We start from the raw sequence: 27,100 nt of genomic DNA, 5'->3' as shown, positions 1-27,100 counted from the left end.
CTCTTGTTTCTCCTTACCGCGGCGGGCCAGAAGAAGACTGGCCAAAATAAGTAAACGACTAATGCAAGAGTGGCATAGGTCCTCAAAAAGGCGCTGCAAACTTAAGTGGGGATTGCACTCACGGTGCTTTAAGACCCAGCCACTACTTCGGAAGCAGGAAGTTGGCATCTCTGGTTTCTCCCATCCGCGGGCCTGAGGTTCCCGGGGATTGGTTAAGGAAGAGGCTCCTTTTCCCATTTGCTGCCGGAAGTAGGTTTCCAGTAACACGGAAGCCCTACTGCGCCGCCTGGGAGACCCTTCCGTGCTACCCCGGCCAGGGACCCGCCCGGACCTGAGGAGGCGGGAACTGCGGGCACAAGGCCCGCCCCGCTCTCCCAAGATTTCCCGTGCACACCGGAAGTGGGTGGGGCTCCTCCGAGCGCCCCCTCCCCCATCGCCTTCCCCCCCGCACGATTGGCCAGTGCCGCTGTCTCTCAGCGTTCCAGGGGAAGGGACTGGGCGATTCCCAGCACTCGGGTCGCGGGCGTTGGCAGCCGGGCGGGTGGGAGGGGCCGGAACAAAAGTTCCGGGCGCCCAAGCCGGCTGCTCGTGCCATGGAGCGGAGCCCCGACGTGTCCCCCGGGCCTTCCCGCTCCTTCAAGGAGGAGTTGCTCTGCGCCGTCTGCTACGACCCCTTCCGCGACGCAGTCACTCTGCGCTGCGGCCACAACTTCTGCCGCGGGTGCGTGAGCCGCTGCTGGGAGGTGCAGGTGTCGCCCACCTGCCCGGTGTGCAAAGACCGCGCGTCACCCGCCGACCTGCGCACCAACCACACCCTCAACAACCTGGTGGAGAAGCTGCTGCGCGAGGAGGCCGAGGGCGCGCGCTGGACCAGCTACCGCTTCTCGCGTGTCTGCCGCCTGCACCGCGGACAGCTCAGCCTCTTCTGCCTCGAAGACAAGGAGCTGCTGTGCTGCTCCTGCCAGGCCGACCCCCGACACCAGGGGCACCGCGTGCAGCCGGTGAAGGACACTGCCCACGACTTTCGGGTAAGAGCAGCGATTTGCACGAGGCGGCCGAGCCGGGTCTGGAACCCGGAATCCCTTGGCTCTGCGGCTCCCGCCCCTCCTGCCTGCCAGAGCCCAGTGTGCCCGCGTCTCGCTCCCAGCATGCAGGACCCCACCTCTCCGACCCAGGTTCCCAGGGCTGGCTGCTTCTTCAAGGTCAGCCCAGGGGCCCGTGCTGGGAGAAGAGAATGCGAACGGAAAGTGAGAGATGAGGTTACATGATGTTCCCAAGACAGCGACACTTGCTTCTGAAGGGCCCAGGCCATGCACCCCTTGTGCCAGCCGGGTGTGGCCCAGGTCCCTTTAAGCGGCACGGATGTGGGTGCAGCCCACGAGCCCTGTAGCTTGGCACACTCAATTTAGAAGTGGAGGAGGAGCCACAGACCTGGCCAGGGGTGTGGAGCCTTAAGATTTCCCCCAAACCAGTCACCTACTTGCCAAGCTGATCCCACGGTTTGTATTATCTGGGTGAGAGGTCTCTGACCCTGGCTGGGTGGCCTATTCTGGTTTATAAAGCAGCATCCCCATATCTAGAGTTCTAGTGGCTATACATAAACCCGGGAGCAACTTACAGGGCAAAACTAACATGGAGAATTCTTTGATATAGGAAGGAAAAATGAATAGAAGATAAGGGTTAGCCTAACTCAGCATTTTCCAAAATGTTTAATCTTAGCCCATAGGAAGCAATGTATTTTCCCTTGTGACCCAGAACATATGTATCAGTTGAAACAAAAGTTTTCTGAACATGTCCATGGCACTCTGATATTTTCTGTTACTTCCCTTTGTTTTGTTTTTTTTTTTTTTTTGAGACCTCTGTCGCCCAGGTTAGAGTGCAGTGGCGTGCTCTTAGCTCACTGCAACCTCCGCCTCCTGGGTTCAAGCGATTCTGGTGCCTCAGCCTCCCGAGTAGCTGAGATTACAGGCATGTACCAACACGCCTGGCTAATTTTTTTTTTTTTTAATTTCTAGTAGAGGCAGGGTTTCACCATGTTGGCCAGGCTGGTCTGGAACTCCTGGCCTCAAGTGATCTGCCCTCCTCTGCCTCCCAAACTACTGGGATTACAGGCGTGAGCCACTCCGCCTGGCCTCTGTTACTTTTAAAAATTACCCAGAATGTGAAACATTGAATTTATTTCATCACCTGCTAATGCATGAGTCAGAGCCCCAATTGGGAGAACACTGGGTAGCTGGCCCGAAGCTGCATGGACTGGAGAGGAGGAGCTGCCCGAGTCCCCTGTGCCTAGTTTCTGGCCCCCTCTGTGGCCCTGCCTTCTTTTTTTGCAATACCTTTTTAAATACGGAAGTCTGTTCCGCTCCAAATGCATTTGACAAAGTTTAATTGAAGGGGAATGTAAGGATGCTGTCAGTACGCATGTCTCAGTGAGTAACCCTGTTACTCCTGTCATCTTTTTTGTTTAACATGGGTCCATGTCAATGCTTTTCCTGTTTCCACTGGCAGAAGTGGCAGATCCTGATTTGGGACAGCTGGAATAAGTGCTGGCCAGCCAAGGGTCTGGGGCCCAGGTAAAGGAGGGATCATGGTTCAGGTCATGACTGATCCCTATTTGGCTGGCCGAGGTGCTGATCAGGCGATGGGCAGGGGTCAAGGCTGAGAACACCCAGGCAGAGCCCCCAGGCTGGGGCCAAGCCAGGATTCAAGAGCAGAGAGCCATGCACCAGCAGATGCCTCGTACTGCAAGGTCCCAGGGATACTGCAGGAGACAAGATAGACCATTTCCAGCCTCAAGGAGCTTCCAGCAGAGACCCGAGGGAAGAGGAGGTGTTAGCCAGGTGAAAGAGGGTATTTCAGATAGAGGCAGCAGCATTTGGAAGGGTCCGGAAGTGGGAAAGCCTGACTTTCCAGGCACTGAGGGAATTTAAGGGTAGTTAGAATGAGGAGGGACGTTCAGGAGGATCCAGGAGGCCTGTGGCTCACCCTTGCTGTGAACAGCAGCTGGGGGTTTTAGCAGAAGAATGATGGTGTCAAGTCAGTGGACACTCAGGATGATGTCAGGGGCTGAGTAGTCTAGTCCCAAATGGATCTGAGAAGAATGAGAGCCAGGTGTGGTCAGCCTGGTGTAGGGTGCAAATCACTCATTTACTAGACAAATGGGTACTGATGGCTGTTGTGTGCTGTGGCCTCTTCTTAGCTTCATGGAATTCTCATTTGAGCAGGGGGCATAGACAGTCAATAGACAAGATGTAGTCCTGTATGATTCAAGGTAGGTGGTTGTCGGGAGCGGTATGGGAAGATTCCCTCCACCACTTGGTAAGAAGGGACTGGGTAAGAAGCTGTGTGCCTCGCTGAGGGGGTTTTCTGTTGTGTGCTGTGGGGAGCTCTGAAAGATTCTAAACAGGGGAGTTTGTGATGGGATGTGTGTTTTAGAAAAAGATTACTTTGCCAACTAACTATGTGAGGAACAGCAAAATCAAAATCATCCCAGCTAACACATTTCAGTGCTCAATGTGTGCTAGATGCTTTTTAGTGTTCACACATCAACAAATTTAATGCTCACAAAAACTTATTTTCAGGTCCTGTGTTTCCTGTTACTGCGTAATAAATGTGGTGGTTTAAAATAGCACAAGTTTGTTCTCTTATGGTTCTGGAGGTCGGGAGTCCTAAAATCGAGGTGTCTGTAGGGCTACATTCCTTTTGGAGGCTCCAGGGAGAATTTATTTCCTTGCCTTCTCCAGCTTGCAGAGGCCCCTTCTTCCAGCTCTGAAGTGTGTCATTCCGTTCTGCATCTGTTGTCACTTTGACTTCTTTGACCAGTTCTACTACCTCCCTCTCATAAGGACCCTGTGATGACATTGGGCCCACCCAGGTAATCCAGGATAACCTCCCCACAGCAAGATCCTTAATTTAATCATCTGCACAGTCCCTTTTGCCATACAAGATTCTGGGGATTAGAATGGGGACATCTTTTGGGGGAAATAATTATTCAGCTTGCTACAGTTAGGTGCTATTATCCCCATTTTATAGACAATTATAGAATCATAGAGAGGGTAAGAAACTTGTCCAAAGTCACAGAGCAAGTAGCTCTAAAGATCACCTGGAGCCTTGTTCAGTTCACACACTGGTCCTGGACTTTGAGAGAGGTTTCTCTCATCTCAGACTTCAGTGGGCAGCTGACTGTGTGTTAGGGGTTGGAGTGGCTGTTGACCATTGTCAGGGCTGGCAGAAGGTACTGGTTGTGTGCCAGTACTGCATGTCCAGGACAGGACCGGACAGTCCTACACCTTGCCTTTGTGGGCATGGTTGTATCATCTCACTAATAATTACATAGTTTCAGCTCGACATTCCTGTGAAGGACAGTACAGGATGTGGTGGGAGATTGTAAGGGGGAGGCTGCTCTTGTTTGGTGGGGCGTGGGAAGGAGTCTCCAAGGAAGTGATTTCGCTGAGAGGAACTGATTGAGGGGGTGTGTGTGTGTGTGTGGCGGGGGTGTGGCGGCGGGGCACAGCGTGGGGGTGTGCAGTGACTGAGAGATGGTTCACGTGGGGACGAGGGACTTCAGGACAGATCCCACAGGACACAGAGGGCCCTGCTTAGGAGCTGGGATTTTTGTCGTAGGTGCAGTGGCGCATGATGGAAGGACTGATGAGATTTGGGAGCCTGGCATCATGTTTACAGCAGAGCTGTAGCAAGGAACAGTGCTTAGAAGGCCCTTCAGAAATCCTAGTGTGGCGTTCCTCAAACTTGAACAAGTATGCATTCTTCTTAAAGGAAAAAATAGTCCAGCCAGTGACAGTTAAATTATGTTATTATTTACATGCATACAAACGCAAACCTGGTTTAAATAGCACTTGCTCACGCTACATATAAGCAATAAAACCAAAGGAAGTGAACAGATTGGATACAAAACTATAATCAATAACATTCCACTTAAAATATTAATTCTAAAGTTTTATTTTGCTGGAACAAAATCTCTACTCCTGGCCAAGATACTTCTGATTCTCCCATTACTCTGTTCCAAGTGACTACTTAATCCGCCCAAATTTCTCTGAAGAGCTCTGGAGCTTTCTTGTTACGGGATTGGCCTTCATTTGGGTCTGGCACATTCTTTACCTGCTATGTGTATTTCTCTTCTTTTCTTATCAGGACAAGACGATGAAAGTCATGTCTTGATATCAAGTAAGCTGTTAAGAAAATACGAATGGTGGCCGGGCTTGGTGGCTCATGCCTGTAATCCCAGCACTTTGGGAGGCCGAGGCGGGCAGATCACGAGGTCAGGAGTTCGAGACCAGCCTGGCCAGTATGGTGAAACCCCATCTCTACTAAAAATGCAAAAATTAACCAGGCATGGTGGCAGGTACCTGTAGTCCCAGCTACTTGGGAGGCTGAGGCAGGAGAATTGCTTAAACCCGGGAGATGGAGGTTGCAGTGAGCCGAGATCGTGCCACTGCCCTCCAGCCTGGACGACAGAGCAAGACTCTGTCTCAAAAAAAAAAAAAAAAAAAAAAGAAAATACGAATGCTGGTGATGAAGTTGTGAACTGAAAGCATGTGTCAGCGCTGTTTATGTCGTGGCTTGGAGTAGGATTGTCTTAGGTTTGGTTTAGGTTACCATTAAATGAAAACATCCTCAGACACAGACCGTGCGTCATTCTATTGTGACGGAATGGTTACATCTTGTGAGGAGGTGGTTACATCTAAGTAATGAGAAGTGGATCAAGGCCAGTGTGTTTCATGCCTGTAATCCCAGTGCTTGGGGAGGCTGAAGCAGGAGGATTGCTTGAGGCCAGTAGTTCAAGATCCTGCACCAAAGCAGAAAAAAATTAGCCGGGTGTGGTGGCACATACCTGTAGTCCCAGCTACTCGAGGGGCTGAGATGGGAGGATTGCTTGAGGCCAGGCATTCGAGGGTGCAGTGAGCTATGACTGGGCCACTGCATCCAGCCTGGGCAACAGTGTGAGACCTTGTCTCTTACATAAATAATAAAGTTCTAGGATCAGAACTCAGATTTCCTGCCTCCCAGTCCAGCACTCTCCAGCTTGCATCTTCTACAGCAGCCCTGTGCTGAGCTGCCTTGTGCAGACCCTTGTCTTATCCATCTTGCAGGACTGGCATGATGACCATTCTTTGCCACCAGCCTCTCCCTGTCCCAGCTCCAGCCCTCTCTCCCCTTCTGGCGTCAACATCTTAGAGTCCATCTGGCTGGATCTAACCCGAGGGTACTCTCCATACCTCTTAAGCCACATTCCAGGTCTTCCCCCTTCCAATGCTTTTCCCTATTTCCTAACCACTCACCCCCATCCTGATCCCCAGCTTCTAAGTGAGGACTTACCAGCTCTTTGGTTGCACCAGAGGACATTGTTTGTTGCTTGCTTGTCCAGGCCTGTGCCCAGTGGTATTGGGAGTGGGGGGTGTCTCACTAGACCCTGCACACTGAGGCTCCTGAGTGATGGCCTCCAGCAGTGGGCTCCATGGCAGACACTTGCTTTGGAACGAGGTCTGAACACAAAGGGGAAAGACAGATCTGGGAGACTGATTTGGAGTTGCATAAGAAAGCTCCATGCATTTTTGCTGTTCATTTAAGAAACCTGGACCATATCCAGCAGGACAGTTAGGTTACCTGGCATGTAGGTGGCACTTAAGAGCTATGCCGAATGCACAGCATGTGCCTGCCACTCTCATGTAAGCATCTTACAGGGATTGATTTGTGGAGTCCTCACAGCAGTCCTTTGAGCTTGGTAGTATTTTTTATCCCTCTTATCCAGATGAGGAAATGGAGGTGCAGAGAAGTGAAGGAACATGTTCAAGATCACCTGCTACTAGGTGGAGGTGCTGGGATTTGAACCTGGTCGGCCAGGTGCCAGAACTCTTGGGTGCTACATCAATCTGCCTGAAAACAAATCGTGAAATTTGAGAGACTGTAGAGACTTCTCTCCTTTCATTTTTAAGGTGAGGAGCCTGATAGCCGAAGAGAGAAGGAACTTTTTACCAACTCACCAGTGGATAGTGACAAAGACAAGGCTCCAAACCAGCCCTCCTAACCTTCAGTCCAGGAGGCAAGGTATATAGCAGAAAAAACACAGGCATTCCATGTACTCATTGACTGGGCAGGTGGTTAACTGAACATCTACTTTGTGCAGGGACTTGGACATGCAGGGGACAAAACAAAGTCTCTCACCTTGCAGAGCAAGCATTCCTTCTGCAGAAGTGTACCGAGCACCACTATGCAAGGTAGAGAGGACCTGGAGGTTAAGACCTGCCCTCAGGAAAGAGAAGCTGTTACCCTGGATAGTGAGTGCCGAGACAGAGGTGGCCAGGGTGCTGTGAGGCCCTGGAATGGAACCTTAGCTGGCAAGATCAGGGGGCTTCCTGGAGGAAATGAGGGGTACTAGAGCCGAGTTTTCAAGGTGATGTTGGGTTAGTTGGGGGAAGCAGGTGGGAACCAGGCAGAGCAACAGTGTGTATCGAGTCTCACAAGACAGAAAACCTGGCTCAGGCCAGACAGAGCTGGTTTCAAATGCAACTCTAGCACTTTGGTAAGTCCTTGCAAAGGGGGCTGTGAAGACCTTGTGCAATGAAATTCATTCTTTCCCTTGCCCCTACCTTCCTGCTTCCAGCTATACCACAGAGCACCTGTCCTGTTAATGAAAACTGTGGGTAACATGATTTTGTAAAGTGCTTAAGATCTTCAATATGCAATTGAAATTTGTTGCTTAAGGAATCAACTTGTCATTTTTGGGAAATCATGTAGTCTATATGATCACATTCTGGATCCTTTAGTATGAATAAAAACCTATTTTGTGTGTGTTTATAACTAATCTTTAACGTAGGCTGGACGCGGTGGCTTATGCCTGTAGTCCCAGCATTTTGGGATGCCGAGGCGGGCGGATCACCTGAGATCAGGAGTTCAAGACCAGCCTGGCCAACATGGTGAAACCCTGTCTCTACTAAAAATACAAAAATTAGTTGGGCGTGGCGGCAGGCACTTGTAATCCTAGCTACTTGGGAGGCTGAGGCAAGAGAATTGCTTGAATCTGGGAGACAGAGGTTGCAGTGAGCCGAGATTGCACCACTGCACTGTAGCCTGGACAAGAAGAGTGAGACTCCATCTCAAAAAAGTAAAAAATAAAATAAAATAAAATAAAATAAAAAAATCTTAATGTCATAATGTGATGCTAACATCGAAGCTTGTTTGCTCTCCTGAGCTTGGGCTGGGGGATGCTCCAGATCTGTTGTGGGCCCCTGCTACTGCCCATCTCTGCTCATTCATGTGCTCCTTGGGCTACAGGCAGGCCCCTTGAGTGGTAGTTCTATTTGTAATCTAAGCATATTTAGGGTTAAAATTAATACCAAAAGCAAACAAAATAATATTGTTTAGATGCATTCAAATTCACACTTCTTAACATGTCATATTTCCTAGGTTAACCACTAGATGCACAGAAGGGGAAAATGGAATAAAAAATGTGTAGTAAATTTTAAAAAAGGAAAGGAAGAAAAAGAAAAATAGAATAAGCAAGACAAATAGCTCAGAACAAGGTGGCAGATTTAAATGCAAACATATCGGTAATTATGTGTTAAATACTCCAGTTAAATGAAAATGTTGATCTGACTGGATAAGAAAACGAAACCTAATTCTGCGTTGCTGAATATAATTATCTCAGTGAGAAAACATTTGATAAAATTTACCATCTTTTTGTGATTAAAAAACAGGAAACTAGAAATGGAAGGAATTTTATTAGTTTGATTAAGGATATCTAGCAAAAAAACTTACAGCAAATATCACATTTAATGGCAAAACATTGAAAGCTTTCTTATTGAGATCAAGAAAAAGACAGGAATGCCCATTATGACCAACCCTATTCAGTTTTGTGTGGGATAGCCTTGTCAATGAAGTAAGCCAATAATTATAAATAAAAGATGTAAGGTTTGGAAAGAAGGGAAGCAAAACTGGCATGTGTAGATAATATGGTTGCATATTTTTGCACTGAGATTTCTATGTGTAGAAAATAAAGATTCTACAGTTAAATCATGAGTATTAATAAGTTTAGGTGAATGCTGAATCCAAAATCAAGATGCAAAACCAGTTGTATTTCTGTGTATCACTAGCAAATAGAAAATAAAATATAGGCAGGGAGTTTTACACCTGTAATCCCAGCACTTTGGGAGGCTGAGGCAGGAGGATCGTTTGAGCCAAGGAGTTTCAGACCAGCTTGCACAACATAGTCCAGCCTGTCTCTACAAAAAGTTAAAACAAATTAGCCAGGTGTGGTGGTGCATGCTTGTAGTCCCAGCTACTTGGGAGGCTGAGGTGGTGGGAGTATCACTTGAGCACAGGAGGCTGCAGTGAGCTATGATTGTGCTACTACTGCACTGCAGCCTGGGTGACAGAGGGGGACCCTGTTTTGGGTTTTTTTAATTTAAAAATATGTTTACAATAATATAAAAAATAAGATAACTAGGAAGAAATTAATAAAAGATATGCAAAACTCTGACAGGGAAAAATATACTTCATTGAGAGCTATCAAAGAACATTAAGTAACTGGTGTGATATATTATGTTCGTGGATTAGTAGAGTCAGTATTTAAGCCTTTCAGTTTTCCCCAAATTGATTTATAGAGACAATATTGTACTAATCTAAATCTCAACATGATTATTTTTATGCAACTTCACAGATTCTAAAATTTATATGACCCTCAAAGGGCCAAAAATTGTCAAGACATTCTTGAAGAGAAACCTATCAGAAATCCTCTCTTTTTTACAGCTACAGAAATTATGGCTGTGTGATGTCGGCACAAGGATAAACAGATGGGCCAGAGAAACAGATGGAGAGAACCAAAAAACAGATCTGTGTCTGATTTAAGACAGAGGTGGCTCTGCAGACCAGTGAGCAGTAATGGTCTTTTTAAATAATGGTGCTGAGACAATGAGCTACCTGGTCACACCATGTACAAAAATAAACTCCAGGTATCCACATCAGACCTAAATGTGAAAGGAAAGCTATAAAGCTTTGAGAAAATACTACAGAGCTATACAATAATAATGCAAAGCTATAAAGCTTTGAGGAAATAATACGATTGTTTTTGTGATCTCAGTGTAGGGAGGTGTTTCTTAAAACTAGTATACTAATCCTGAAGGAAAAGACTAATAAATTTGGCCATATTTCAATTAAGAAAGATAGATGAAGTAGAAAATATTCATTACACCTCTAACTAATCAAGGACATACATTGTGTATATATAATAAATTCCCACAAACCAGTTAGGAAAATGGCAGGCAACGCAATGGAAAAATGGACAATACTTTACTGAGTACTTAAAAATAAACATTGAAGTGGTCAATAAACATTTTCTATTAACATTGCTCTTGCTGTAAAAATTGGTACCACTGCTTTGGAAAACAATTTGGCATTACGTACTAAAGTGAAGACACATGTGGTGGCCCAGCAGTTTTATCCCCAGGAATATATTATGAAGAAACGAGTTCCCATGTGTCCCCAGGAGACATGTACAAGAAGGTTACCTCCTCTGGGTCTAACTTGATCCTCTGTATGATGGGACTCACAGTGCTTAACCTTATAGGGAGAATTCGAATTAAATAATTGAATTAAATAGAATGTTTGTAAAGTGCATAATTTAGTGCCTTGTGTCTAGTACATGCTTAATAGTAACTGCTTGCTAGCAATAGTAATATAATTGTTGGTTAGTCTCATCAGCTGACATCTCAGAGAAGGGCCATTTTAGGATTGGTCTTTTCTGAAGGAAACCAGAACTCTCTAAGTGATTGAAAAGTTTGAGAAGATCATGGGACTATCCCCTTCCCATCCTTATTGTCCCATAAATTCCTAAGGGCCAGGGTTGAAGGGCAGGGGCTGAACTGTGTTGTTTTGGGGCCTGCACACCTTTGGGTAATGCGTATGGACAGCTGCTTCACTCCTGTCACTTAACTAATTTGGCAAATCACTAAATTTTCCTTTTGAACTCTATTACATGATTTTGTATCAAAAATCTCATTCTGTAAAATAAAACATTGGAATGACATTTCAGTGGTTTTGTGGGGGCACTCATGCAAATTAGAGATGATATACTACAGAAAACAAAGTTTAAAAATCTTAAATATTGTCACTTAAGATTAAAAGATCAAAATGAGTTGAAAATAAAACAGAACTGCAGAAAATGAAATCAGTAACCATTTTGTTTTCTGTAGTGTAAGACTTAAAGGAATGGGCTACTGAGTGGGACCAATGGGCTAGTTCTCTATTTCCTAGCAAATTGCCCCAAAACTTAGTGCCTTAAAACAAACATTAATTATCTTTGAGTTTCTTTGGGTCAGGAATTGGGCCTGCCTTAGTTCTGGGTGCCTCTGCCTCAAGGTGTCTCATGAGGGGCTGCAGTCAGGGTTCTGTGGGCTAGTTCTAACCAATGGGCTAGTTCTCTATTTCCTAGCAAATTGCCCAAAACTTAGTGCCTTAAAACAAACATTTATTATCTTTGAGTTTCTGTGGGTCAGGAATTGGGCCTGCCTTAGCTCTGGGTGCCTCTGCCTCAAGGTCTGTCATGAGGGGCTGTAGGTATGGAGCTGTGGTCTCATCTGAAGGCTCAGCTAGGGCAGGATCCTTATTTACACTCACATGTGTAGTTGTTGGCAGGATTCAGGTCTTCACGGGCTGTTGGCCTGAGAGCCTGAGTCCCTCACTGGCTGTAGGTCAGAAGCCACTCTCAGTTTCTTGCCCCAGCAGTCACTCCCAGGGCAAATTACCACATGGGCAGCTGGCTACCATCCCAGTGAGCAAGCTAGAGAGAGCAAGGCAGGGTGTACACAGCCTTTGTCACCTAACCTCAGAGGTGGCTTAGTATCACTTGCCACATTCTTTTGGTTAGAAACAAGTCACCCACAGAGGAGGGGATTTCACAAGAGCATGAGTACCAGGAGGTGGGGCCACTTTAGAGGCTGCCTGCCTGAATCTGTCCTTTGCCCCATAAGGAGTCATGTCCCTCCCACATGCAAAATGCACTGGCCCTCTCTCAAGCTCCCCAAACATCTCATCCCTTTACAGCATCAGCCCAAAGTCCAGATTTGTCATCTAAATCAGGTCCAGAGGGAATGAGGCTTTGGGGGACACATCTGTATAATTTATTGCTGCATATCCAGTCACCCCAACATTTAGCAGCTTAAAACACTCTCATCTCACAGGAGGGAGGGATCACTGGGTGCTGTCTCAGCAGCTGCCTCCATAGCTGTCCAGGTTCACGTCCTTCCACATACTAGCTGTGTGCCCTTGGGCTGGTCATTTCCCTTCTGTGCCTCACTTTCTCATCTATAAATGGGGCCAATAATATAACTTATCTACTAGGGAGAAGTAATGATTAAATGACATAATTTCTCAAGTAATTGGTGGTGTCCTTGGCACAGAGTAAGTGCTGAATAAATGATAACCATTTATAATTATTTGAATTATTTTTCTTAAGAAAAAACTTGAGAAGCATTCTGAGAATGTAGATCGAAAAGGATAATGAGGGAGAAAAAATGATAGGCCTAAGATACAAGAGGCAGGAATCCAACCTAAAACACTCTAGTGGTTCTTCAGGTTGTCCAAGGACATCAGAAACAATCATTAAAGTTTAAGAAACAAAAACTACTAAACCAAAAGTATTTGTGCCTGCTGATTAAAGTATTCCGTGCGATACAAGCAGTGTTAGAATGTCAGGATGCAGGAGGGGTATGGAGGGGCATGTTGGGCATGTTGAGGTGAGGCCTCATGGGAGGTAACTGAACCCCATGGGAAATGACTGGCTCCACCCCCATTGTCAGTCACCTCACCTTAGAGATTGCAGACCCATTCAGTTTAGGAAATTGCAGAGGGAACCTATGACCACACTGTCTGCAGTTGTCCACACAGCTCAGGGATTCAGACCCAGCATGAACCAGCTTTTGGCCCACATGGGACACTCTTCTGGCCTGTGCTGTGACCAACATGAGAGAGAGCAGCTTGCTTCTTCTCAGCCCCATCTCCCAGTCTGTACCAGGCTGGGCTACAGGATGTCTGAGGGCCCTTTATCCCATGGACATCTGATTCAGGATCAGGACCTTACTTACCATTTGTGCCCAGAGCACTTGGCATGGATGGGGTTCGGCAAATGCAGTTGAGTTACACTTGTGTTGAAGTGGAGTCCCAGTTGTAAATGTGATGTGTCTGCCCTCTCTGCCCAGCCTCCAGCCCTAACCTGTCTTCCTCCCTCTCTCATTCCCACGTCAGGCCAAGTGCAGGAACATGGAGCATGCACTGCGGGAGAAGGCCAAGGCCTTCTGGGCCATGCGGCGCTCCTATGAGGCCATCGCCAAGCACAATCAGGTGAGTGAACGATGGGGCCAAGTGGGAAGATTGGGTCCACTCAGGGCAGTCTGGGGAGGAGTGAAGATGTGTCAGCCGTGGCTTTGGCTCACATAACCCGCTGGGTAGAGGTCGGCTGCCTTACCTCTGATGGTCCTGTGCAGCCATGTCCTGGATGCTGACTGTGGCTTCTCTGCCTTGGCCCCTCTAAAGACCCAGGCGTGGTCATGCCAGCAGCCACAGGAGTGACTTAAAAAGCTACCAACACCATCTGCACTATGGCACATGCATCGTATCACTGCCACATGTGTGTTCAATGATGACCTGGGACTCATGTACTTTCTTGTTTTCTTTCAGTTCCCGCATCCACTCCATCAGCAATCCTATTCCCCTATCTCCAAAGTATGTTATTTCTGTAAAACCTCCACCTTCTGGTCCAGGTCATCATCATCTCTCACTGGGCCTCCTGCCTGGGCCTCATGCTTCCGTTCTTGTGCATTCTCCTTTCCATGGACTGGGGTGATCGTTTAGAAAAAAACACCAGCCGTGCCCCTCTGCTTAAAACTGCCAGTGGCTTCCAGTCACCCTCAGTACCACCCAGATTCCTTACCATGGCCTCCAAGGCCATCGCCTGACCCTGCCTATCCTCAACCTCATTTACTTCTCTGCCTCACCTTCTTTCTGTCCCTTAAGCAAACTAAGTCTTTGCCCCAGAACACATACCCAGCATCTTTGCCATTAAAATCTCAGCTCAGATATTCCCTTAAAGAAGCTTTTCCTGATCATCCTCCTCTTTTACTCGATGGCATAATTTCCTGGTTTATTTTCTTGATGACACTTCATTACCTGTAATTACCTTTTGTTTTCTATTTGCTTTTTATCCCCTCCTGTCAAAATATAATGAAAACAGGGCACACTATTGCCAGTTATCTAAAGGAGTTCTTGGCACACAATAGGTGACCAATAAAAATTGTTGATTGAATGAATGAAGTGGGTAGGTGACCAATAACTGTTAATCAAATGAATGAGTGGGCTCCCTCTGTCCCCATTCTGGTTGTTCTGCCTGGCACCCTCTCTTCCTCCAGGTCCGGTGTGGATTGGCAACCTTGTTTCTGACTGTTGATCTTGGCTCTGGTCTTTGGCTTTCTGAAGTGGTTGCTTCTAGTAATTACCACTCTGTTAGACTCATCTTAGCCACAGCTGAGCCATGCCTGGTCCAGGTTGCTGGGCGCTGTCCTCAGGAGCCTGCGGTCCCCTCCACCGTGTGTCCATAGGTGAGGATTAGTCCCAGGAAGAGCCTCATTAACATCTGGCTGTGGAGTTTACCCTGAGCCACAGAGCTGGTGGAACAGTGTGGAAGAAAGGATTAGGTGACACACTGGGCGCCAGGGCAGTAACCGCAAAGCAGACCTATTTCCAAATCTAAGTCCAGTTCCCCAGCAAATCCCTCAACCCCCTCCAAGCTAATCCCCTTCTCTGTAAAAAGAGGGCAATTCCCTTTTACTAGGATTTTTACAAAAAAATTTAGAGAAGATAATGCATACAAGTGCCCAACAGAGACAAGTCCTTAACATTTCTGATGTCTAATAGACCAACAAACTGGTGGGAGAGAGTTTTCACTTTGTTCAGTAGATTATTTTGTCATCCGATGTCAGAGCCATAAATACATGTTGAAATTCCAACTCCAAATAGCGATTACAAACCTGCTGTTGCTGGAGTTTGTTGAGTTGTTTTTCCAGTAGTCATCGTGGAGTCATGTAGCTTTATCATTGTTCTCTTACTTGGTTTCCTTCTGTGGCTAAAGCCATATGACTGGCTTGCCTTGTACAGGACTGGGTTGGGGATACTTAGGGAGTATCTGTCTGTCTGTGTGGTGGCACTGCCTGCCCATCCCAGGGAGTGTAGGAGTCCTGAGCTTTTTGCTGAGGCTAAGGGTAATGAGGTCACATGGGAAGCCCCTAGAATTCCAGCCTGATTAGTACTTTTTCTATTAAATTCAGTTATCAGGTCGATGAGAAAAGTGAAAGTTCTGGTGTTTGTTCCTTTACAGTGAGGCCGTCATTGCCCACGGTGAGTGGGCAGGAGTTGACCTTGCACTTGCTGGTTTTTCCTGCCATGCTGTGTTCTTGATGTTTTTGTGTGATAAGAATTATTGGGGAGAGGGAGAGCATCAGGATAAATAGCTAATGCATGCGGGGCTTAATACCTAGGTGATGGGTTGACAGGTGCAGCAGACCACCATGGCGCACATTTACCTATGTAACAAACTTGCATGTCCTGCACAAGTATCCTTCCTGGAACTTAAATGTAAAAAAAAAAAAAAAAAAAAAGAGAATCACCCTGGATTCTACTCTCTCCAATGCAGACATTATCAGTCTTTTCAGCCTGATAGGTTAACCATGCTGTTTGTCCTCATTTGCATTTCTTTGATTATTGGTAAGTTTGTACATCTTTTCACAAGCATAATAGTCATTTATGCTACTTCTGTGAATGCTAATTCACATTCTTTTTTTCCCTTGGAATATTTGTCTTTTCTCTTAGTGGATTTGTAAGAGTGCTTTGTACATTAAGAATAATAGCCGTTTGTCATAAATGTTGCAAATATATTTCCTAGTTTGTCATTTCTTTTTCAGTGGATCATTCTCATTTTTTTTGGCCATTTTCATTTTTTCAGTGAATCCTTTTCATATATTTTCAGAGCTGTAAACATACGCACAGTCCCTGGCTTATGATTTTTTGACTTTACTGTGGTACGAAAGCAATATGCATTCAGTAGAAACTGTACTTTGAGTACCCATACAACCATTCTGTTTTTCCCCTTCAGTACAGTATTCAATAAATTACATGAGACACTCAGTGCTTTATTATGACATAGGCTTTGTGTTGGATGATTCTGCCCAAGTGTAGGCTAACGTGAGTGTCCTGGGCACGTTTAAGGTAGGCTAGGCTAACCTATGATGTTTTTAGTAGGTTAGGTGTATTCATTGCTTTGACTTAACTATTTTTCAACTTATGATGGGTTTATTGGGATGTAACCCCATCATAACTTGAGGAGCATCTGTATTTAACTTTCAGTCCAAAGATGAGTTTACTAACCTCTCATTGCCACAGCACACATTTTGAATGGTTTTTCTAACAGTTGTCATGGAATTGTATTTTTGTCTTTAACTTTATGATAGTCTCTTGCCATACACACCTCTTATTTTTCTGTGTATTCAGTTATCTCATTCTTTCTTCGAGGCTTCTCAGTTTCATACTGTGCCGAGGAATGTCTTTCTTATTCCAAGCTGAGAAATATTTATTTGCTTTTTCTTTCATTACATGTATGGTTTAATCTTCCCTTTTAAAAAACTTTTTGTGAGGCTGGGCACAGTGGCTCACGCTTGTAATCCCAGCACTTTGGGAGGCTGAGGCGGGCAGATCACCTTAAGTCAGGAGTTCGAGACCAGCCTGACCAACGTGGCAAAACCCCGTCTCTACTAAAAAATACAAAAATTAGCTGGGCGTGGTGGCGTGTGCCTGTAGTCCCAGCTACTCAGGAGGCTGAGGCAGGGAAAATTGCTTGAACCCAGGAGGCAGAGGTTGCAGTGAGCCAAGATCACACCACTGCACTCCAGCCTAGGTGAAAGAGCGAGACTTAATCTCAAAAAGAAAAAAAAAAACAAACTTTTTGTGGTTGTGATTTGGAGTGTGTATATTATTTTAATGATTGTTTTAAAATGAATGCTTCCTACTGCTCTTTTGGTAAAGCCTCTGGATCAGACAAATTTTAAGTCCTAAGGTTGGAAGGTAAATACTTAAAAAAAAAATCATTGCTATTCACAGCCATTCATTTCTATGATTCAGGACTTCCCTTGTTATGGTGCAACCTAAAGAAGGAACTGAACATTGTATGTAGATGAGATTATAGTACTACAGTTGCCATCTATATAAGCTGTGATTTTATTTTTTAAAAACCCTGTCAAAACAATCTAGTATTAGGTTGTTGGACTGTCCCATTTGAAATCTGAACTTAGAAATTTGTGCTTATAAACTATTATGTTGATATTTTATCTGTAGGGGTTCCATACATGATTTATTTGAACATAAAGTTCCTTTGCTAAAAATGGGAAAGTTGCTGGGCTATGGATGTCCTCTCCACATCTGACCCCTGACTCCTCCTGCTGTCTTCCGTAGGTGGAGGCTGCATGGCTGGAAGGCCGGATCCGGCAGGAGTTTGATAAGCTTCGTGAGTTCTTGAGAGTGGAGGAGCAGGCCATTCTGGATGCCATGGCCGAGGAGACAAGGCAGAAGCAACTTCTGGCCGACGAGAAGATGAAGCAGCTCACAGAGGAGACGGAGGTGCTGGCACATGAGATCGAGCGGCTGCAGATGGAGATGAAGGAGGACGACGTTTCTTTTCTCATGGTAAGGAGCTCAGCGTCTGGATTCAGTGACAGGGCCACATGTTCCAGGACCAGCTGGGAGCCATAGCCCACCAGCCCTGGCCAACGTCATCTTCCTGGAGCTTCCTGGGTACTGGCCTGGAGGAGCTCACAAGTGACCTGCTCTGCTTGTGTCATGAAACTAAAAAGACTTATCAGGGCGGAGTTCCTTGAAACCCTCTTATTTCTTCCTCGCTCTTCTTTTTTTTAGAGACAGGGTCTTGCTGTATCACCCAGGCTGGAGTACAGTGGGTGATTATAGCTCAGTGTAACCTCAAACTCATGGGCTCAAGTGATCCTCTCTCCTTAGCCTCCTGAGTAGCTGGGACTACAGGCACGAGCCACCATGCCCAGCTAATTTTTTTCATTTTTTAACAGTCAGGTAGGGGTGAGGGGAGTCTCACTATGTTGCCCGAGCTGGTCTTGAATCCCTGGCCTCAAGTGATGCTTCCATCTTGGCCTCCCAGGTAGTTGGACTATTGGTGCACCACTGTGCCCAGCTCCTGTCTCTTCTTTCTTCCTTTCTCTTGCCCTCTCTCTTACTCTCATTTTTTTTCCGGTCTCTACCTTTTAATAAAATGAATTCTTTTAAAATCACTCAATTATTTAAATTTTTTATTTAAATATAATGCCTTGGCTTTCTGTCTTAAGAAAAGGATGATTCCATTCTCTCTTTAAAAAAACAGTATTATTCATTTTTTCTTCCTTTTATTGATTTATTTCCTCCCCATGAGCCAGTGGTCCTTACAAATTTCCTACAGGGAAATTTCTGGGCTCGAAAGCTGGTCTGTAAACTGGCCAGGGTGGTGAGGTGTCTCTTGTACCTGGAAACAGCTGACTGCTGTGGAAGGGGTGTCGCTGTAGAGTGGAGTGGGAGGCGACAGGGACAGTTATCTGTTCAGGCAGTGTCATCTCCTGGGTGGGTCCTTTAGGAGTTCTCCACCTCACTCAAATCCTGGAACCATGAAGTCTCCTGTCTCCAAAATGTCCCTGATTATGAAATCATTCTATGTTCAGAGCTGTCTCTAAAAAGAAAAATGAAGAAAAAAAAAAAAGAAAAAGAAAAATCATTTTGTGGGATCTAAAAGCTGTGTGTCTCGAGGATTCTGTTTAGGGAATTGGGAGTATTGTCTGCCCAGTACTCAGAGTGCTTTCAGGGATGATTTTGGTTTGTGACTCTTTTTTATTTTTTATTAACAACTTTATTGAGATATAATTTACATGCTAAACAATTCACCCATTTAAAATGTACCACTCAGTGATTTTTAGTATATACAGAGTTGTGCAACCATCACGACAATTTTAGAACATTTCATGCCTCCAAAAGCAGCCCTGCTTTAGCTGTCACTCCCCAGTTCCTCCTCCCACATAAAAACTGCTACCGAAATTGAGTCTAACAGAGTGGTAATTACTAGAATTAGCAGCCCCTGGCAACCACTAGTCTACATACTATCTATATAGATTTACCTATTGTAGACATTTCAAATGCATGGAATTATATAACATGTAACCTTTTGTGACTGCCTTCTTTCAGTCAGCATATTTTGAAACATCATTCATGTTGTAGCATCTATCAGTACTTCATTCTTTTTTATGGCTGAATAATATTCCATGGCATAGATATATAATCATGCACTGCTTAGTGATGGGGATATGTTCTGAGAAATGTATTATTAGGCAGTTTCTTCATTGTGCAAATGTTATGGAGTGTGCTTACACAAGCCTACATGGTGTAGCCTACTGCACACCTAGATTATATGGAATAGCCTTTTGCTCCTAGGCTACAAACCTGTACAGCACGTTGCTGTACTGAATACTGTAGGCAACTGGAGCCCACTGTTAAGTATTTGTATATCTAAACATAGAAAAAGTACAGTAAAAAACAGTGATATAATCTCATGGGACCATAGTCATATATGTGGTTCCTTGTTGACTGAAACATTGTTACATTGCACATGGCTATATTACATTTTATTTATTGATTTATCAATTGGTGGTTGCTGTGGTTTAAATATGTTCCCCAAAATTTATGTGTTACAAACTTAATCCCCAATGCAACAGTGTTGGGTGGTGGAGCCTAATAAGAAGTGATTGGGTCACGAGAGCCCTCATGAGTGGGTTAATGTTGTTACTGGCAGAGTGGGTTAGTTATTGAGAGAGTGGGCTTGTTATAAAAGTGAGTTTGGGCCTCTCTTGCTCTCTTGCTCTTGGTCTTATGTGTAGTCTCTTGCCCTTCTTCCTTCTGCCATGGGATGACACAGCATGAGGGCTCTCATCAGATGCTGGTGCCATGCTCTTGGACTTTCCAGCTTCAGAACCACAAGTGAAATAAACTATTGTTTATAAATTACCCAGTCTGTGGTATTTTGTTACAGCAACACAAAATGAACTAAGACAGTGGTCATTTGGGTTGTTTCTATTCTGGCTATTATGAATAATATGACTATAAACATTCAGGTAGCAATTTTTATGTGGACATGTTTTCATTTTTCTTGGAAATATGTCTGGGAGTAGATTTGCTGGATCAAATGGTAACTCTAGGTTTAACTATTGGAAGAACTGCTAGGCCATTATTCAGAGCAACTGTATCATTTTGTATTCCCATCAGGAGTGTATGTGGATTCCAGTTTCTCCATATTTTTGCCAAAATTTGTTTTTTAAAAATTATAACCATCCTTGTAGGTGTGAAGTGGTATCTCCTTGTGTATTGCATGTCATCACATCCCTGGTGGCTAATGACTTGGAACATCTTTTCATGGGCTTTTTGATCATTAGTAGATCTTCCTTGGACAAATGTCTATTCAGATCCTTTGCCCATTTTTAATGTGGGTTGTCTTTTTATTGTTGAGTTGTAAGAGTTCTTTATATAGTCTAGATACAAGTTCTTTATCGGTTTTAGCTCTTCGTGTAGGTCTTTGATGCATTTTGAGTTTTTTTTTTTTTTTGTATATGGTATAGTAAGGGTTAGTCCAACTTCACTTTTTTTTTTTTTTTGCATGTCAACATACAGTTTTCCCAGTATCATTTGTTGGAAAGACTATTCCTCCATTAAATCATCTTGGCACTATTGTAAATAATTGATTGATGGTAAATATGAGGGTTTATTTCTGGACTTTCAATTCTATTCCATTGATCTCAGTGCCTGTTTTTATATTAGTACCATACTATCTTGATTACTGTTGATTTGTAGTAAGTCTTGAAATTGGAGATTATGAGTCTTCCAATGTTCTTCTTTTTCAAGATGGTTTTGGCTATTCTGGGTCCCTTGAAATTTTGTGTGAATTTTAGGATCAGTTTTTTAGTTTCTGCAAAGAAGCCAGCTAGGATAAGGGATTGCACTGAATCAGTAGATCAACTTAAGGAGTCTCTTCTTATGTTTTCTGTTGCTATGACAGAATATCACAGACTGGGTAAATTATAAAACAATACAAGTTTATTCAGCTCAGTGTTCTGGGTGAGGCCAGGAAGTCCAGGAGCATGATGGCTCTGGCATTTGGTGTGGGTCATCTCATGGCAGAAGGAGGAAATGAGTGCAAGACAGAGTAGTTGCTCATTGCTTTATAGCAACCCAGTCTCATGACAACTAAACCACTTCACAATAACAATATTAATCCATTTGTGAGGGCTCTGCCCTCATGACCCAATCACCTCTTTTTAGGCCTTACCTCCCAACACTGTCGCTTTGGGGATTCAGTGTTCAACACATGAACTTATGGATAATATGTTCAAATCATAGCAGGGATGTTACTGTTAACATCTTGACAATGTTAAGACTTATGATCCATGGAATGCATGACTTCTTTTGAGGTCAGAAACGTATACATTTCCTCTACATCTGTGTCTCTGTGTTATTTTTTTATTTTTATTTTTTTCAGAAACACAAGAGCCGAAAACGCCGGTAAGTTGCCAAAGCTGGTGGAGGGGAGGGGAAGAGTGGGCAGAAATACCAGGGGTGCAAACTCCAGTGGCCCCGGGGCAAGCAGGTAACAACCAGCTGGGTGCACCAGCACACATGAGCTACTGGCCCTGGTTTTAGAGGGAGAGGTGGACAATGGCCAGGTGGAGAGAGCCCTCTCACAGCATCCAGTTCCAGTTGGCTCTGGGGCAGTGTTGTTCTCCTGAGTGTGGAGGGTCCCCACCTGCCATGCAGGGAAGGAGAACACTATCCTGCACGTGGCTTGCATTTCTCGGGGCCAGTCAATGTCAGGCTTGTTTCTTGATCAGCCCCCTCCCTCTGAGAGCCTTAGGCCATGGTGGTTTGTGTTGATGGTTGTTGGGTTCACAGGGATGAATGAGGAAGAGCTCTGTCCCAGTCAGAGCTGTCCAAAGATGGAATAGAGTGCTTTTGGAGGGAGTGAGTTCCCTGTACTCACTTCCCACTGGCAGTGTGCAAGCAAAGGCTGGAGGACACCTTGGGATTGTTGGACTAGAGCATCCTTAGGGTCCCTTCCAACTCAGACATCCCGTGAGCCGGATGTGTAAGTGTGATTTCTGCCTGCAAGGATGGCAGCCATGTTGGAGAACCTCCTGTTTGTATTTCTCCTAGTTGGGGCAGGGTGAGCCCTCGGATTGAATGCTGAAGGGAGATGGCAGCCCTATTGGCCTTGGCCCATCTCCCATCATAGCCCAGTCCAGTCTTGTCTTGGGGAAGGTGGCCAGGAAACTTGGGCCTGAGGGAAGGGAACAAGTCCTGTTGCTGGTTTCCAGTTGGCCCAGTTCGGCCCAGGTTGCATGGCTCTGGCCCTGCCCACTGTACCCATTGCACTTTCCAGACTCTTCTGCACCATGGAGCCAGAGCCAGTCCAGCCCGGCATGCTTATCGATGTCTGCAAGTACCTGGGCTCCCTGCAGTACCGCGTCTGGAAGAAGATGCTTGCATCTGTGGAATCTGGTGAGCGGGGGTGCAGGCAGGTGTCCCAAGCATGGGTGGAAGCCCTTCATGTTAGCAAAGAGGCACCAGGGCTGGTCTCTGCCGGGCCCACCTCCCACCTCCTCAGAGCTCCCCTCCTCTCTCAGCTGATCCCTCTGCCAGTCCCTTGCAGGCAGGTTCCTGTACCCTGGTCTTTTCCACTCTGCCCAACACCTCCAACCCTCCTGGTAGAATGCCTTCTCTCAGGGTCCTGACACTTGGTCCCTTCTTCAGAGAGGGAAACTGGCTTTCTTGTCTATTCAGAACTGTGTTTTGTATGATAAAAGACCTCCTGCATCTGGGCTCGCCTCTCCCAAGGCGACTGCAGCCCACATGAGCCACAGTGTCCTGGTTTTACAGGGAGGAATATCACTGACTCAGGGAATGGGCCATGCTGTCCTAACATCCCTTGGTCGTGTGAGTGTTAAGAGTCTCTGCCTGTATGAGTTCCTGTGGCTGCCATAACGAAGGACCACAAACTAGAAAATGACAGAAGTTGACTCACAGTTCTGGAGGCTAGAAATCCAAAATCCAGATGTTGGCAGGACCAGGCCCCCTCTGAAACCTGTAGAGGAGAGTCTTCATTTCCTCTTCCATCTCCTGATGTCTCCTGGCCATTCTTGGCCTTATTGGCTCCCCCCTCAGCACTTTGATCCTCACCTCCGCCATCACACAGCATTCTCCCTTGTGTATCTGTGTCTGTCTCCTCTTTATTATAAGGACACGGGTCATATTGGATTGGGGACCCTCCTCCAGTCTTTATCTTAACTAATACGTGTACAACCACCCCATTCCCAAATAAGGTCACACTCGGAGGTACCAGGGGTTGGGACTGCCACATATCTTCTGGGGGATACAGCCCAACCCCTGCCACCACTCCAGCCCTGGGCCACTCCTTGCATGGACTTGGGGCCAGGTGGGACACAGTGGTTGGTTTGTGGGGCTGGAGATATCCACGTGTGGCCTAAGGGACCTCAGGTTTGCTGATTCCCCATTTCCGCCTCTGCTCGCAGTACCCTTCAGCTTTGACCCCAACACCGCAGCCGGCTGGCTCTCCGTGTCTGACGACCTCACCAGCGTCACCAACCACGGCTACCGCGTGCAGGTGGAGAACCCGGAACGCTTCTCCTCGGCGCCCTGCCTGCTGGGCTCCCGTGTCTTCTCGCAGGGCTCGCACGCCTGGGAGGTGGCCCTTGGGGGGCTGCAGAGCTGGAGGGTGGGTGTGGTACGTGTGCGCCAGGACTCGGGCGCTGAGGGCCACTCACACAGCTGCTACCACGACACACGCTCGGGCTTCTGGTATGTCTGCCGCACGCAGGGTGTGGAGGGGGACCACTGCGTGACCTCGGACCCAGCCACGTCGCCCCTGGTCCTGGCCATCCCACGCCGCCTGCGTGTGGAGCTGGAGTGCGAGGAGGGCGAGCTGTCTTTCTATGATGCGGAGCGCCACTGCCACCTGTACACCTTCCACGCCCGCTTTGGGGAGGTTCGCCCCTACTTCTACCTGGGGGGTGCACGGGGCGCCGGGCCTCCAGAGCCTTTGCGCATCTGCCCCTTGCACATCAGTGTCAAGGAAGAACTGGATGGCTGAGCTGGCCCGGGGCTGCCCCGGTCTTGTGCCACGGCACTGTTTTCTTTCTGCCCTCTTCCTAATGCCCACACTGCTTGGGCACTATTGCGCCCCTGCCTCCTTGCCAGGCTCTTCCTCCTGTCCCGCCTGGTCCTTTTCCATGACTCCAGGCTGTGCCTCTCTCCATGTTTGGTCCCTTCTGTGCCCATGGTCAGGAGCTATTCGGGTGGCACCTCGCTGGCCAGGCTCTCCCGAGTCGTGGCACCTCCACAATGTGAACTTTCTGAATCCCCATTCCAGGATTTCTGGGAATAATGTTTACTTCTAGAATGGGCCTGTTGTAAACCATCTCATCCAGGTGTGGTAAAGCCATTGGATGAGGAGGGGACTGCCATGGAAAGGAGAGTTTGTTACTTATGGTTCTGAGAGGAGGGGCCATATAGGAAAGCCCCACACGGTGGGTCAGAAGGCGGAAGGAGGGAGGGGAACGTGTGGGCAAGAGACTTCCTCTGGTTTCCTCAGGAGGAAATGGGCAAGGCAGAGTAAGCAGGGGAGACAGTTTAAGGGTAGCTGGCTTGAGTAATTTCAGTGGCTCTCAGGATAGGGGCTGCCCTTTTTGTCTGATACCTGGTCCCGGGATAGTCAGGACAGGTGAATGTTGGCCTGGGGTGTGACAGCCCTGGGAGAGCCATGTGAAGGAGGCAGCTGGCGCCATCGCTCCGAATTAGTTGGTTTCCATAGGAAAGGCATGCTTTCAGCCAGATGCTTGCCATCTCTAGGGATTGGGGGATTGGCTAGCCTGGGAGGATCAGTCTGTCCAGGTCAGCGAGGCCCCAGATACCAGAGCATCAAGAGTACAGGAAATACAGTTAATGCAGGGCCTCTGTGTGGCTGGATCCCCCGTCTCCATCAGATCAGCTCTGATTGATCTATTCTTGCACGATTTCCTCTGAACACAGGGTTCCAGAGTACTTAAACACAACATTTTTAAATCGTGGTTTCGGCCTATTTCCTTGCCAGGCCCGTTTCCCCACCAGGAAATGAGATAGGAGGACTGGATGAGGATGTCCTGTTATAGTTGCTGTGGAGGAAGTTCCTCTGGTTAATTCTCATCAGCGTCTGCAGAAAAGAAGGAAAGAGGGCACCCTTTTCAGTTGGGAAGAAAGGAGAGGGGTGGCGCTGTGGACGTGGCCCTAAACGCTGTGGGAGAGGGAAGAGGAGGCTGCGCCTCGCTGCCCTCTTGTCTCTGCTGACTTCAGCCTGGTCATGCTTGCTCTGCCACTTGCGATTTCATCCCTAATTTCTTCCTCCACCATACCTGCAGACTTTTCCCTGGGCTTGTTTTTTCTCCCACATCTCTGAAGAGTTTTTAATCGTCAGCTCATCATGTCCCAGGAAGTGGCATCATAAAAGGAAATATTTTTTTTTCCTAGGAGCAGTGTTAAAATCTGGGTCACATTCCTGACCAAGGACAGCATCCTGCCTTCTGCCCATCCCCTTCAGTTCACAAAAGCTGACATTTTAAACAAATCATGACTCACACGTATTAATTGGTTATAAATATGTTGTGTACACTGGTTAGATAAAACTTACGGCCACAAGGAGGGCCCAGGTAGGCGATGTTAGTGTGTGAAGGGGCTGGATTGGGCGTGGTGAGGATGTTGGCAAACCAGTGCATGCACCTGGTTGGAAGATGCTCAGCCTCACAAAAGCTCCAAGCCCTTTGGGAGCCAAAGCGTCTGACAGCGTGACCCTCTCCTGTAAAGTATTTATCCCACCCATTAATATAATTTCTGTATAATAAACTTGACCTGAAATTATTTCATTCTTTATATTAAACTTTTAAAAATGTTTTTTATTTTCACCTTAGATATGGGAAGAGTTTTTTTTTTTTTTTTAACAGGATAACTTGAGCAGGCTAGGCCTCTTAAAAAATATTTGAGCTAAAACCCATTTTTCTTTTGGCATTTTCTTTTCAATGTTCTTATAAGCAAAGTTCATCCATGTTGTAGCGTGTGTTCAACTTTATTTTTTCATCGGGTAATATTCCATTGTATGGAATGGTAGTACTACATTTTATTTATCATGCATCGATTGGTGGACATTTGGATCGTTTCTACTTCTTGACTATTATACATAATGCTGCTAGGAACTTTTGTGTATGAGTTTTTGTGTGGACATATGTTTTCATTTCTCTTTCGTATATGCCTGGGAGCAGATTTGCTGGATCATATGAAACTCTATTTAACCCTTGAGGGACTCCCAAACTGTTTTCCAATGTGGCGACACAATTTTATATCCCATCAACAGGGCATGAGGGTTCTGACGACTCCACATCCCTCAGTGCTTTTTATTATCTATCTTTTAACTCAGCCATCCTAGTAGGGGTAATGTGGCATCTCATTGTGATTTTGGTTTGCATTTCCCTGATGGCGAATGATATTGAGCATCTTTTCATGAGCTTATTGGCCATTTGCATATCTTCTTAGGATCTTTAGATGTTTAGATCTATCTTTAGATCACTTGCTATCTTAGATCACTTGCTCATTTTTTAATTAGGTTATTTGTCTTTTTATTATTGAGTTGTAAGAGTCCTTTTATAGCCTGGCACAAGTCCCTTTAACTGGTATATGATTATAAAATTTTTCTCCATGAGCTGTTTCATTTCCTTGATGATGTCCTTTGAAATACTAAAGCTTTTAATTTTGATGATGTCCAATTTTTATTTATTTTTTCTTTTGTTGTACATGTATCCTAGAAATCTCACTTTTGATACTGCCCTTAGGTCCGTGTAAGTTCTGGGTTTTGGCCCAGGGATGGGGCAGTTATTCTGTTGGCAGGAAGCGCTAGTCCATGAGTTCATTAATT

At 46.0% G+C, this 27,100-nt stretch overlaps 2 protein-coding genes across 6 annotated transcripts in view; one reads left to right on the top strand and one right to left on the bottom strand.

The window, feature by feature from the left end:
- Window positions 1–378, bottom strand: part of PTK2B (protein tyrosine kinase 2 beta) — a 148,495-nt gene extending 148,117 nt beyond the window's left edge. For 2 of the 5 annotated variants that reach the window (XM_055348278.2, XM_031013784.3), the window contains exon 1: window positions 123–354. The gene's annotated coding sequence lies outside the window, so the exon portion shown is untranslated. Of the gene's footprint in view, window positions 1–122 lie in introns of all 5 variants that reach the window. The other 3 variants (XM_055348277.2, XM_063709151.1, XM_063709152.1) reach the window with 3 other exon arrangements.
- TRIM35 (tripartite motif containing 35) lies at window positions 335–26,384 on the top strand. Its single transcript, XM_031014038.3, has 6 exons — window positions 335–1,028; window positions 13,255–13,350; window positions 17,506–17,736; window positions 21,629–21,651; window positions 22,526–22,644; window positions 23,676–26,384. Exons 1-6 carry the CDS (start codon window positions 594–596, stop codon window positions 24,251–24,253), a joined length of 1,482 nt encoding a protein of 493 aa, XP_030869898.1. The 5' UTR covers window positions 335–593; the 3' UTR covers window positions 24,254–26,384.
- Window positions 26,385–27,100: the final 716 nt, after the last annotated feature.

The sequence above is a fragment of the Gorilla gorilla genome, chromosome 7 (genome assembly GCF_029281585.2).
Source record: "Gorilla gorilla gorilla isolate KB3781 chromosome 7, NHGRI_mGorGor1-v2.1_pri, whole genome shotgun sequence".
Lineage (NCBI taxonomy): Eukaryota > Metazoa > Chordata > Mammalia > Primates > Hominidae > Gorilla > Gorilla gorilla.
This window is presented reverse-complemented; position numbering and strand designations above follow the sequence as displayed.